This window comes from Ovis canadensis, chromosome 14, assembly GCF_042477335.2.
Source record: "Ovis canadensis isolate MfBH-ARS-UI-01 breed Bighorn chromosome 14, ARS-UI_OviCan_v2, whole genome shotgun sequence".
NCBI lineage: Eukaryota > Metazoa > Chordata > Mammalia > Artiodactyla > Bovidae > Ovis > Ovis canadensis.
In genome coordinates, this window is record NC_091258.1 from 24,204,127 (window position 1) to 24,217,215 (window position 13,089).

Genomic DNA, 13,089 nt, shown 5'->3' on the forward strand with positions numbered 1-13,089 from the left:
CATAGTCAGCACTTTATGGACCCAGCCCATTACTTTCTTGGAGAAGCAGGTGGGGAGGTATGACCTCACTCATCACCTGGCATGGAGTTCTTCACCTTAGGGGTTACTGGGGTCCCCATCCATCTCAGGATCCTGGCACATGCCTTCTTTTCTTGGAAAACACAATTGTGGTATCACACCTCCTCTAGGAAGACTTCCCTGATTTCACAGCCAAGCCACTCACTTGCCTCCATGCTCTCACTGCACCCAGACTCTCCATGAACTTGAATCACCTGTAGTTACAACTGCTGGTTCACGCCAGGGCCTCCAGGGGCACCTAGCAGGTGTGTTCTGCATGTTGTCTGAATAAATATACCCCCAAAGTCCACAGAGGGTCCTTGTCAGAGAACAAATGTACACAAAGACAGCCTAGATACAGGTTAACCCACCCAATGAAGCCTCCTGGACTTGCTTCTTTATTTTTGGTGGAAAATACCCAACTTCACTTGGCGGGCATCCTGATTTCCTTAGCTAACCATGCAGAAAGTCTCCTCTAAAGCGGCTTATCTGCATAAGCTACTTAATAAGCGTTTATTGAGGTGCCTGGCAAAGCCTTGACCTCTTAATGGAGATGGAGCAGGGATAAGGATACACCATAAGAGGTGTTCCTACCCCTCCAGCCTGTCCCTGTGTGGCGATGAAGGGTGTGGAATTCAGGGAAAGGAGTTTGACTCTCAGCTGTGTGAGCCTGGGCAGGTCACAGAGCCTCTGCAAGCCTCAGTTTTCCCATCTGTGAAATGGGGCTGTTCACGCCTCCCAGGGCAATGAGAGGATGACACGAGAACTTGACATTAGCTATGAGCTTTGTCCACACTTACAGAACCAGATGGAGTCTGCAGAATGATGTAGAAATGCTCAGTGCCCCAGGACCCCTGGTCTGGAGCTGGACAGTGCACAGGGTAACCTTGGCGTGAACTTGGGCATGGAATTTCCCCAGGCCTATGCTGGTCCACTCAGGGGATCTTAATTAGGATGTGCTCAAATACAGCCCATCCTCTGGGTAAGCATTCCACTTTTCATGTGTGTGTCTGAGGGTGAGGACTGTCTGCCCATTTTCTTAAATAGTGAGCCCTCAAATGCTTTAGGCTGCTCTACCCAACTATATTCGGCTAAATAAAGCTGCGATTATGAGGTATAAAAATCCTAAAGGCCAGTGGAAGAAAACCCAGCTTATTCCAGAGACAGCTCTGGCTTTCAGTGGAGGGCAAGCCTGAATAGCCACATTGACGGGAAGACAGACCAGAGACCGCTGCTGGGTTCCAAGTGCTGTTTGCAAACCCAGCGTCTTCGTAAAGATTTTGCCTATAGAGTTTAGCTACAGATGATGTTTTTCGCATTCCCCTTCCTGAATATCTTTAAACTTTGCTGGGACTATTTTTTTCCTTTCCTCCTCAAAGACAGAGTTCATTGCAGGGGTTGGGGGGAGGGTTTGATGCTCCTTCATGCAGCCAATTTTGTTGAGCAACTGCTGTGTGCTGGAGCCCGTTGTAGAGTAGGGTGTGAAGCAGGCTGGCTGTTTTCAGCTGGTGGGGAGGCAGGTGGTGGTGAGCATGTCGTCCAGGAGCCGGACATGAAGGCCCACGAGCTCTGGTAATGAACTTGGGACTCAGGATTGATGTTCTCCTCTGGCTTCGATCCCGTCCATCCTCCTACTCCCGTCCCATCCCCAGGGTTCCCCTGGGGCAGTGGTTGTACAGTGATGAGTCAGCCAGTGAAATGGCTGCAGAGTATCCTATCAAAAGGCATCCAGAGAAGATCTCTGGAAGAAATCTTGAAGTCACCCTTCAATTGAATGGCTTGTGTCAACACAAAACAGTTAGTCTGCCCTTCAGAGAAGAAATGTTGTCACCCTAAAGGAGAAATGGAGATAAGGCTCAGAATTGGTGGACATTTGATGGGACTTGAGTCTTAATTCATTGACACAAAGAAGCCTGGGAAGGCCCCATTCCTGCTCCGTGAACTCTTTCTTATCAAAGCACATCTGTTGTCTTTTCTCACTGGAGAAGCTTAGAAGGCAGGGGTTTCCAACTCTGGTGCACGGCATCCTTGCCGAGTCCCCCAGCAGATGTGCACCAGCTCATGTTTGATGAGGGCACACAAGCAATACTTTGCTTTGCTTTGGCTGGAGTGTAAGGCGAGGTGGCAAGAATACACAGAAGAACTGTACAAAAAAGATCTTCACGACCAAGAAAATCATGATGGTATGATCACTCACCTAGAGCCAGACATCCTGGAATGTGAAGTCAAGTGGGCCTTAGAAAGCATCACTACGAACAAAGCTAGTGGAGATGATGGAATTCCAGTTGAGCTCTTTCAAATCCTGAAAGATGATGCTGTGAAAGTGCAGCGTTCAATATGCCAGCAAATTTGGAAAACTGAGCAGTGGCCACAGGACTGGAAAAGGTCAGTTTTCATTCCAGTCCCAAAGAAAGGCAATGCCAAGGAATGCTCAAACTACCGCACAATCGCACTCATCTCACATGCTAGTAAAGTAATGCTCAAAATTCTCCAAGCCAGGCTTCAGCAATACGTGAACCACGAACTTCCAGATGTTCAAGCTGGTTTTAGAAAAGGCAGAGGAACCAGAGATCAAATTGCCAACATCTGCTGGATCATGGAAAAAGCAAAAGAGTTCCAGAAAAACATCTACTTCTGCTTTATTGACTATGCCAAAGCCTTTGACTGTGTGGGTCACAATAAACTGTAGAAAATTCCTCAAGAGATGGGAATAGCAGACCACCTGACCTGCCTCTTGAGAAACCTATATGCAGGTCAGGAAGCAACAGTTAGAACTGGACATGGAACAACAGACTGGTTCCAAATAGGAAAAGGAGTACGTCAAGGCTGTATATTGTCACCCTGCTTCTTTAACTTCTATGCAGAGTACATCATGAGAAACGCTGGGCTGGAAGAAGCACAAGCTGGAATCAAGATTACCGGGAGAAGTATCAATAACCTCAGATATGCAGATGACACCACCGTTATGGCAGAAAGTGAAGAGAAACTAAAAAGCCTCTTGATGAAAGTGAAAGAGGAGAGTGAAAAAGTTGGCTTAAAACTCAACATTCAGAAAATGAAGATCATGGCATCTGGTCCCATCACTTTATGAGAAATAGATGGGGAAACAGTGGAAACAGTGTCAGACTTTATTTTTTTGGGCTCCAAAATCACTGCAGATGGTGACTGCAGCCATGAAATTAAAAGACGCCTACTCCTTGGAAGAAAAGTGATGACCAACCTAGATAGCATATTGAAAAGCAGAGATGTTACTTTGCTAACAAAGGTCCATCTAGTCAAGGCTATGGTTTTTCCAGTGGTCATGTATGGATGTGAGAGTTAGACTGTGAAGAAAGCTGAATGCTGAAGAATTGGTGCGTTTGAACTGTGGTGTTGGAGAAGACTCTTGAGAGTCCCTTGGACTGCAAGGAGATCCAACCAATCCATTCTGAAGGAGATCAGCCCTGGGTGTTCTTTGGAAGGAATGATGCTGAAGCTGAAACTCCAGTACTCTGGCCACCTCATATGAAGGGTTGACTCATTGGAAAAGACTCTGATGCTGGGCAGGATTGGGGGCAGGAGGAGAAGGGGGCAACAGAGGATGAGATGGCTGGATGGCATCACCGACTCGATAGACGTGAGTTGAGTGAACTCTGGGAGATGGTGATGGACAGGGAGGCCTGGCGTGCTGCAATTCATGGGGTCACAAAGAGTCGCACATGACTGAGCGACTGATCTGATCTGAAGGCTTGGTATCCAAGTGGCCTGATTACAGATCATGGTGACTTTCATATTGAGAACCGATGCTTAATAAATGCAGTTTCTTTGGTGAATTAGAATGTTTTGAAACATGAATGTGGCAGTCATGTTTGGAGAAATAACCATATTTGGCTGGGGAAAAGGTTGGGATCCAGTGAACTAAGTTTTTTTAACCAAGAGTTGGGTCTTTGGCTCTTTCTGGGTGACGGTTCCAATGTTACTGGGTTTCAGAACTTCAGTGCAGAGAAAGGTTAAGTGATCTTGACCTTTGGGGGTGGGGAAGGGAGCAGAACGTGTGGGCTGTAAAGGGCAATGGGTCTAAGACTGTCGACACGGGTATTCTTGCACCCCGATGGCATGTATCTAGGAGGACCCCTCCCGCAGTGAGAACCCAGGGCAGAGGGTCCTCAGGGAGACAGCTGCGGTTTGGGGTCAGAGGATGAGGTGGCCTCCTGAAGCTGCTTCCTTGGGTGGGCAGTGGTGAGTAGGCAGAGATGGGACAAGAAATCATTCTGACCACCCAAGGGTGGGTGCAGGGGCCTTCTAACCTCCAGTCAGCCCAGATGCTCTTGGGTTCCAAATCAAGCACAGTGAGCAGAGAGCCATCCATTGCCCTTGGCAGGGAGAATCCCACCTGGCCAGTTGGCCCTGAAGTGGAACTTTCTCTTTGCTGTTGAAATGACCCTTTGTGAAAGCAAACCTCAAACTAGTTTTGTCTCCAGATGGCTTTTTGAGTTTTTCCCAAGTGCATTTCGTTTGGATTCCAGCATGTTGCTTTTCTCTCCCCCCTTCACTATTAAGAGACTCACGGCCAGGAACCTGAAACGGACGACATGAACGAGGTGGAAACGGCCCCTATTCCTGATGAGAAGCACGTCTGGATCAGCCCGAGGGTGATCAAACCCACGAAGCCCAAGAAAGACTCTCCCGTGAACTACATGAGTGAGTGGGGCTCTGCCCTGCTGGCCGCCTCTGGAGGGGGCAGTTTTCTCTGGGGTGGACGGAATAGGGGAGCCAGTGGGTTGAGAGGTCTCCAAGTCGACAAACAGCGGGGACCAGAGTGGGGTGTAGCTTGCAAAAGCGCCACCCAAACACATTTCTAAAAAATGATATTTTAAAGTCATTTCAAAAGAAGCATTACAGGAGCTGTGCTTGGGTGGCCTTCCCCCCAGCCCCCCTATGCAGTTATTTTAAGGTTAAACCTTCTCTTGTCCTTTCAGAGAGGACCAGGGCTGAGATTGGGTTCCTGTTGGGGTGCCCACCTCCCAAAGGATGAGTGAACAGGCAGCATGGGGCCCAGCTCCCAGGGCCACCACGCACACGGGTCCTGTGGCTTGGACCTGCCTCTTTGACACCCCACGTGCTCATCTGTAAAGTCAGAGCCCTGATGACTCTTGTTAGCACTGTTTTAGTTTAGAGACACGGGTGTGTGCATTTCCTGTGTCCATATTTTAGGAGAGGCATTGTGTTCTTGGCAGAGAAGAACTGAAGCAGTCACCAAGGAGCTAGGCTATGAATTCTAGACCTGGGCTGGATGTTCTCATCTGTCCCTCCTCAGCCATCTCCTTGCCAGAACGGCTGCAGCTCGGTCAGGTCACTGTGAGGATCCTTTGCAGTCACATGGGTCCCCAGTGTCAGCTGTACTGTGAGGTCCTCAGCGTTGCCTCTAACAGGTCCGTTAAGGCGGGAAGTTGGCTATTTCCCCAGATACTTTAGAAGGTCCCCAGATGCCATGTTCTCACGCTCACTTCTGGTCTCCCAAGACCCTTCCCCTCCTGGGGCTCGCTTCTCTCTGCCTTTCCTTGCTCGGCTCTGATTAACCCCTCCCTGGCCCAGGTCACCTGGGTATGCTTCACCTTTACTGAAGTTTGGGGGCTCTAGAAGGCATTTTCTTACAGACACGGCACCAGGTATGGCTCCTCTGCCCACCAGTGTCTCTATTTTCCCTCTAAACCATCACACAGCACACAACTGGACTCGGCTCTGAGCAAGAGGCCGGCTCACGCCCATCTTTCTCAGAAAGCCTTGGCTATTTTGTCAGTTGCCCTCCCGCCACCCCCCACCCAGCCGGTGTTCTTGTGGGCCTTCAGTTCTCTCTCCCCTGGGCTTCCCGCCTGTTTAGTCAATGGGTTGCAATGGCAACCCACTCCAGTACTCTTGCCTGGAAAATCCCATGGATGGAGGAGCCTGGTAGGCTGCAGTCCATGGGGTTGCTAAGAGTCAGACACGACTGAGTGACTTCACTTTCACTTTTCACTTTCATACATTGGAGAAGGAAATGGCAACCCACTCCAGTGCTCTTGCCTGGAGAATCCCAGGGACAGGGGAGTCTGGTGGGCCGCCATCTATGGGGTCGCACAGAGTCGGACACGACTGAAGCAACTTAGCAGCAGCAGCAGCAGCAGCAGCAGCAGCAGCAGCAGCAGCAGCAGCTCTCTGTGACCAGGAAATACCCTGATGTCCTTGTCTGTCCAGAGGTTCCAAACTCTTTCATTATATTTTATTTTTTGATAATGTAAAATTACAAAATAATACGTGTCTTTCTGTCAAACTATAATGCTACTCCAAGATTCTGATATGTCCCTATAAACTAAACCAAAAGGAAAACTTGGCAAAGTCCTCTTGGCTGTAGGGGAGATGACACTGGGAAGAATGGCTGGGTCCCCACTTCCTGGGCTGCACCAGGCTCGCCCTCCAGGCCCTGTGAGGCTGAGGGGAACTCAGTGTACCAGGCTGCCTTCCAGGGTTGGTTCACTTTCTCATCAAGGCTCAGAGAAACTCTTGGAGGTGGACACTGTGCCCATCCCCGTTAATAAGTGGGATTTGAACCTCAGAGAGGGGAAGTAAGTGTCCAAGATGACAGTCCTACTAGAAAAAGGAGCCGGGATTCAAACCTCCACCCTGCGCCTGCAGCCAGTGGGTGACGCTTCTGCTCTCTTTATGACGAGGATTCCAGGATATTACAGAAAGTTCCTCAGGGTGGGGATGGCATCTGCTCTCAGACTCATCCTCCCATTTCTTGCCGTGACAAGTGTTTCTGCATTTCTCTCCTAGCCCAAGTCGTCAAGTGTGACACCAAGATGAAGGACAAGTGTAAAGGGTCCACGTGCAACAGGTAAGGGCTGGCCCCTCCCTCTCCCACCACCTGCAGCCCTTAGACACACCTGCTCTGGGTCAGGGGTCCCTTCGTGACCTGTCGGCTGATCTGCTGTGGCAATGCCAGGTGTGCTATCGACAGGGAGATCCAGAACAATGTTTTGGTGCAGGTGGGTGCTCCTTTCCACCCTCTGCCTGAAGGGGTCCCCGAGTGACCCAGAGCTCTGGGCTGCAGCAGCGTTAGGGCAGGTGTGGCCATGGCCGGGTCCAGCACAGCTGCTGTGGGGTCCCAGTCAGCCTGCTTCCCCAGGGCCCCACCAGACGAGGAGTGGCCAGCATCTCCCCCAGAGTGGAACGAATCTAGCCAATGGAGTCACTTAGTATCATCCATTTCGGATGCTGAAAAACATCTGCCAAGAAGAACAAGCTTGGTTTTGGCAACATAGCCTCTGAGCTGCTCCTTCTGGCAGCAAATGGCCAACAGGTGCAGCGGCCATGTGCAGACCCTCAGGTTCACGGCAGGAAAACTGTGGAGGGGAGGGGTGGAGGGGTCCTTGCTCTTCTTCCTATAGGTCCTGGCGTCTGTTCATCTAAAGCTGAATCATGTTATTTAAAGCACATGCTAGGTGTGTATGCCCAGAAGTGGGATTGCTGGGTCATAAGGCAGTTCTATTTCCAGTTTTTTTAAGGAATCTCCACACTGTTCTCCATAGTGGCTGTACTAGTTTGCATTCTCACCAACAGTGTAAGAGGGGTCCCTTTTCTCCACACCCTCTCCAGCATTTATTGCTTGTAGACTTTTGGATAGCAGCCATTCTGACTGGCATGAAGTGGTACCTCATTTTTTTTTTTTTTGATTTGCATTTCTCTGATAATGAGTGATGTTGAGCATCTTTTCATGTGTTTGTTAGTCATCTGTGTGTCTTATTTGAAGGAATATCTGTTTAGTTCTTTGGCCCATTTTTTGATTGGGTCATTTATTTTTCTGGAATTGAGCTGCAGGAATTGCTTGTATATTTTTGAGATTAGTTCTTTGTCAGTTGCTTCATTTGCTATTATTTTCTCCTATTCTGAAGGCTGTCTTTTCACATTGCTTATAGTTTCTTTTTTTTGTGCAGAAGCTTTTAAGTTTAATTAGGTCCCATTTGTTTATTTTTGCTTTTATTTCCAATATTCTGGGAGGTGGGTCATAGAGGATCCTGCTGTGATTTATGTCACAGAGTGTTTTGCCTATGTTCTCCTCTAGGAGTTTTATAGTTTCTAGTCTTTCATTTAGATCTTTAATCCATTTTGAGTTTATTTTTGTGTATGGTGTTAGAAAGTGTTCTAGTTTCATTCTTTTACAAGTGGTTGACCAGTTTTCCTAACACCGCTTGTTAAAGAGATTGTCTTTTCTCCATTGTATATTCTTGCCTCCTTTGTCAAAGATAAGGTGTCCATAGGTGCATGGATTTATCTCTGGGCTTTCTATTTTGTTCCATTGATCTATATTTCTGTCTTAGTGCCAGTACCATACTGTCTTGATGACTGTGGCTTTGTAGTAGAGCCAGAAGTCAGGCAGGTTGATTCCTCCAGTTCTATTCTTTCTCAAGATTGCTTTGGCTATTTGAGGTTTTTTGTATTTCCATACAAATTGTGAAATTATTTGTTCTAGCTCTGTGAAAAATGCCGTTGGTAGCTTGATAGGGATTGCATTGAATCTATAGATTGCTTTGGGTAGTATACTCATTTTCACTATATTGATTCTTCTGATCCATGAACATGGTATATTTCTCCATCTACTAGTGTCTTCTTTGATTTCTTTCACCAGTGTTTTATAGTTTTCTATATATAGGTCTTTAGTTTCTTTAGGTATATTCCTAAGTATTTTATTCTTTTCATTGCAATGGTGAATGGAATTGTTTCCTTAATTTCTCTTTCTTCTCATTATTAGTGTATAGGAATGCAGAATTGAAAGAGACATTTGTACCCCAATGTTCATCGCAGCACTGTTTATAATAGCCAGGACATTGAAGCAACATAGATGTCCATCAGCAGATGAATGGATAAGAAAGCTGTGGTACATATACACAGTGGAGTATTACTCAGCCATTAAAAATAATACATTTGAATCAGTTCTAATGAGGTGGATGAAACTGGAGCCTATTATACAGAGTGAAGTAAGCCAGGAAGAAAAACACCATTACAGTATGAGTTCAGTTCAGTTCAGTCGCTCAGTCGTGTCTGACTCTTTGCAACCCCATGAATTGCAGCACACCAGGCCTCCCTGTCCATCACCAACTCCTGGAGTTCACTCAGACTCACGTCCATCGAGTCAGTGATGCCATCCAGCCATCTCATCCTCTGTTGTCCCCTTCTCCTCCTGCCCCCAATCCCTCCCAGCATTAGAGTCTTTTCCAATGAGTCAACTCTTCGCATGAGGTGGCCAAAGTACTGGAGTTTCAGCTTCAGCATCATTCCCTCCAAAGAAATCCCAGGATGATCTCCTTCCAATGCAGTATACTAACGCATATATATGGAATTTAGAAAGATGGTAAGGATAACCCTGTATACGAGACAGCCAAAGAGACACAGATGTATAGAACACTCTTTTGGACTCTGGGAGAGGGAGAGGGTAGGATGATTTGGGAGAATGGCATTGAAACATGTATAATATATGAAATGAATCACCAGTCCAGGTTTGATGCAGGATACAGGATGCTCAGAGCTGGTGCACTGGGATGACCCAGAGGGATGGAACGGGGAGACAGGTAGGAGAGTGGTTCAGGATGGGGAACACATGTACACCCATGGCAGATTCATGTTGATGTATGGCAAAACCAATACAATATTGTAAAGTAATTAGCCTCCAATTAAAATAAATAAATTTATATTAAAAAAAAATAAAGCACATGCTCAAGAGAGAAGTTGTATTGTATTACCTGAAAGAGAGGGTCCTATTTTACACCATGGGGACGTGGAGTCAAGTTTGTCAGGAGAACGCTCCACTCGCCTTTGGCAGAAGTGTCCTGGGACAAAGAGCAGCTGGGATCAGATGTTCAAGGGACTCACATGTTGTCCCACCAGCCTTGGTGATGGGCCAGCAAATACTGCGAAAGTAGAACCAAGCAGTTTGGTGGTGAGACGAGCAAGAGGTGGCAGCGAGGGTGGTGGAGTAACCATCTGCCTCCACTGTGAACGTCATCCCAGAGGGGTCTCCACCCTGCAGACTCCTGGGTCTGAGATGCCCAGAAGGCTCCCGAGCTGCCCTGTGGCAGTGCCGTGTCTTCCAAACCGCTGACTCATAAGAAGAGCATCATGCCTGAACAGTCAGTGGGAAAAATGACAAGATTTGAAGAATTTTCGTTGTCAGACAGCATCAAAAGAGTTTCAGGTTCAGAGGTAGACGGAGCCCTCCCCAAGCACGAAGAAGGCAGGGGCCTGTGCACATGAAGCCTCTTAGACGCCTCCTGTCAAGAAATCGAGCTCAGCCCATGTGTAACCCCCTGAACTCCCACGGTGCCCTTCCTGGATGTTGTCCCATCACCTGGCACACCAGTTTTCTGTATATGGCACTTTTGCAAGAATAATATTTACTGGGATGTTTGTTCTGACTTTAAAGGATATCCTTGTTCATTGTAATTCAGGAAAACAACCACCAGAACAAGTATAAATAAGATAAGTGTCCTAGAATCTTGTTAGTGTCAGTAATAATTTGATGTCGTTCCTTCCAACCTTTGTTCTGTGCTCTGATTAGGCCTATCCTATTGTACAATCTTGTATGGTACTAGTTTCACTTAAGATTTCCAAAGTCAATAACTATTCCTCAAAAACTTCATTTCTAGTGGCCATATAATACGCTGACATTTGGCTACACAGAAATATATTTGGCTATTCCTTTGACACCTGCTGACTTACTTCCAGTTTTCCCCAGTTATGAACAGTTGGAATAACATGGAGGTCTGACTTTCTGATTTTTTTCTTGGGAGAGTCAAGAATCAAGGGATATAAATTTTTAGGTTTCTTTAAATTGAAGCATAGTTAATTTACAATGTTGTGTTAGTTTCAGGTATATAGCAAAGTGATTGTTATACATATATATATTCTTTTTCAGATTCTTTTCCATTATAGGTTACTATAAGATGCTGCATATAGTCCCTATATACAATATACAGTAGTTCTTTGTTGGTTATCTATTTTATATATAGTAGTGTGTATATATTGGAGAAGGAAATGGCAACCCACTCCAGTGTTCTTGCCTGGAGAATCCCAGGGATGGGGGAGCCTGGTGGGCTGCCGTCTATGGAGTCGCACAGAGTTGAACACGACTGAAGTGACTTAGCAGCAGCAGCAGTGTGTATATATTAATCCCAAACTCCTGATTTATCCCTTCCCCAATTTCCCCCTTTTGTATTCCTAACTTTTCTATGTCTGTGAGTCTGTTTCTGTTTTATAAATAAGTTCATTTGTATATTTTTTTAGATTCCACACATAAGTGATAGTATATATTTGTCTTTCTCTGACTTCACTTAGAATGATAATCTCTAGATCCATCCATGTTGCTGCAAATGGAATTATTTTAGTTTTATGGCTGAGTAATATTCCATGGTATATATGTACCATCCTTTTATCCATCTATCTGTTGATGGGCCCTTAGGTTACTTCCATGTGAATATTGTGACTATTGCTGGCATGACCATTGGGGTACCTGTATCTTTTCAAATTAGAATTTTTCATCTTTTCAGGATATATGCCCAGGAGTGGGATTGCTGGATCACTTGGTAGTTCTGTTTTTAGCTTTTAGGGAACCGCCATCCTATTCTCCATAGTGGCTGCACCAACTTGCATTCCCACCAAGAGTGTAGGAGGCTTCCCTTTTCTCCACAGCTCTGCAGCATTTGTTATTTGTAAACTTTTTAGTGATGGGTGGTACTTTATTGTGGTTTTAATGTACATTTTTTCTAATAGCAAAATTGAGGATATTTTCATGTCCCTGTTGGCCATCTGGCTGTCTTCTCTGAAGAAATGTCTATTTAGATCTTCTGCTCATTTTGGGGGCTTTCTGATTGGATTATTTGTTCTTTTTTTATATTAAGCTGTATGAGTTTATATATTTTAGAAATTAATCCCTCGCGGGTCACTTCATTTGCAAATGTTTCCTCCCAGTTTGTAGGTTGTTTTTCTTCATTTTGTTTATGGTTTAAGGGACATGAATTGTTAAGGCTTTCTGGAAAGATTAATTGATATTTGTTTGTGAGCATGATCACCATCATTGAGTTTTCTTCTATTAAAACACCCTTGTAGTTTGACACCTGGAACTTTTAGTCTGCACATCTTTGATGATTGGTATCTGAGGACTTTTTTGGTGCCTTTGAAGCCACTTGTCTTTCTTCTGGACAAGCCATTTGTCCATTGTTCATAGAAACGTCCATCTATTTGACTTGAATCTGAAGCACATGAAAATGGTCTTTAAAGAGGCCAAGTTGAATCTGTAATTGTGTCCATGTGTCCATATACTTCAGCTTGGGTAAATTGTGACTTGCTCCCAAACGGTGTATGCTAGATCACTGACACTTTTCTATATGTAATAATAGCTACTGAAGGGGAATAAAAACAATAAATTCATGGCGAGGTTTTATCAACGTATTTTATTCAACTTATGAAAATCATCTCCTTTCTTCCCCATCAGGTACCAGTGCCCAGCAGGCTGCCTGCACAGTGGAGCAAAGATCTTTGGGACTCTCTTTTATGAAAGTGTAAGTACGGCCAGAGCTTCTTTAAATGGGCGGCGTGGACGCCTGTCTCTGTGTTAAAAGCAGGTGGCTGGTTTTCAGGTGAACAGATTTTCATTCTGCTCAGTAGTCAAACCCCCCTCTTTGTAGAGCTGATCCATGCCTATTTCTGGGGTCACAGATTTGTGAAGCCACTTTCGGGAATGGGGGCTGACCGCTGAGCCAACCAGTCTCTATGTTAGCCTCAGCGTTAATATGCTCCACTGGAGGGGGAGAAAGGGCTGTTTGTCACTGTTCTTAGTTTGTAAAGCAACGCAGATGAGTTCTTAAAGATAAGCAACCCCAGAAACAAAGACGTGTTATAGAGTGAGGTCGGAGTCAGCAGTGGGGTGAGCCTTGGCCCGGCTTTTTGGCTTTTTGTGGGTTGAGGACAAACATCTTGTGTGTTCCTGGAAATGATTGCTGACAAAGGTGAATTCAGATGTAC

The 13,089-nt window shown here is 45.8% G+C and overlaps 1 protein-coding gene across 1 annotated transcript in view; it reads left to right on the plus strand.

Annotated features, from left to right (window-relative positions):
- CRISPLD2 (cysteine rich secretory protein LCCL domain containing 2) overlaps positions 1-13,089 on the plus strand; it is a 70,134-nt gene that overhangs the window by 27,818 nt on the left and 29,227 nt on the right. The window contains exons 7-9 of the mRNA XM_069549659.1: positions 4,597-4,737; positions 6,850-6,910; positions 12,560-12,626. Coding sequence (XP_069405760.1) covers positions 4,597-4,737; positions 6,850-6,910; positions 12,560-12,626 — 269 coding nt within the window. The remainder of the gene's footprint in view (positions 1-4,596; positions 4,738-6,849; positions 6,911-12,559; positions 12,627-13,089) is intronic.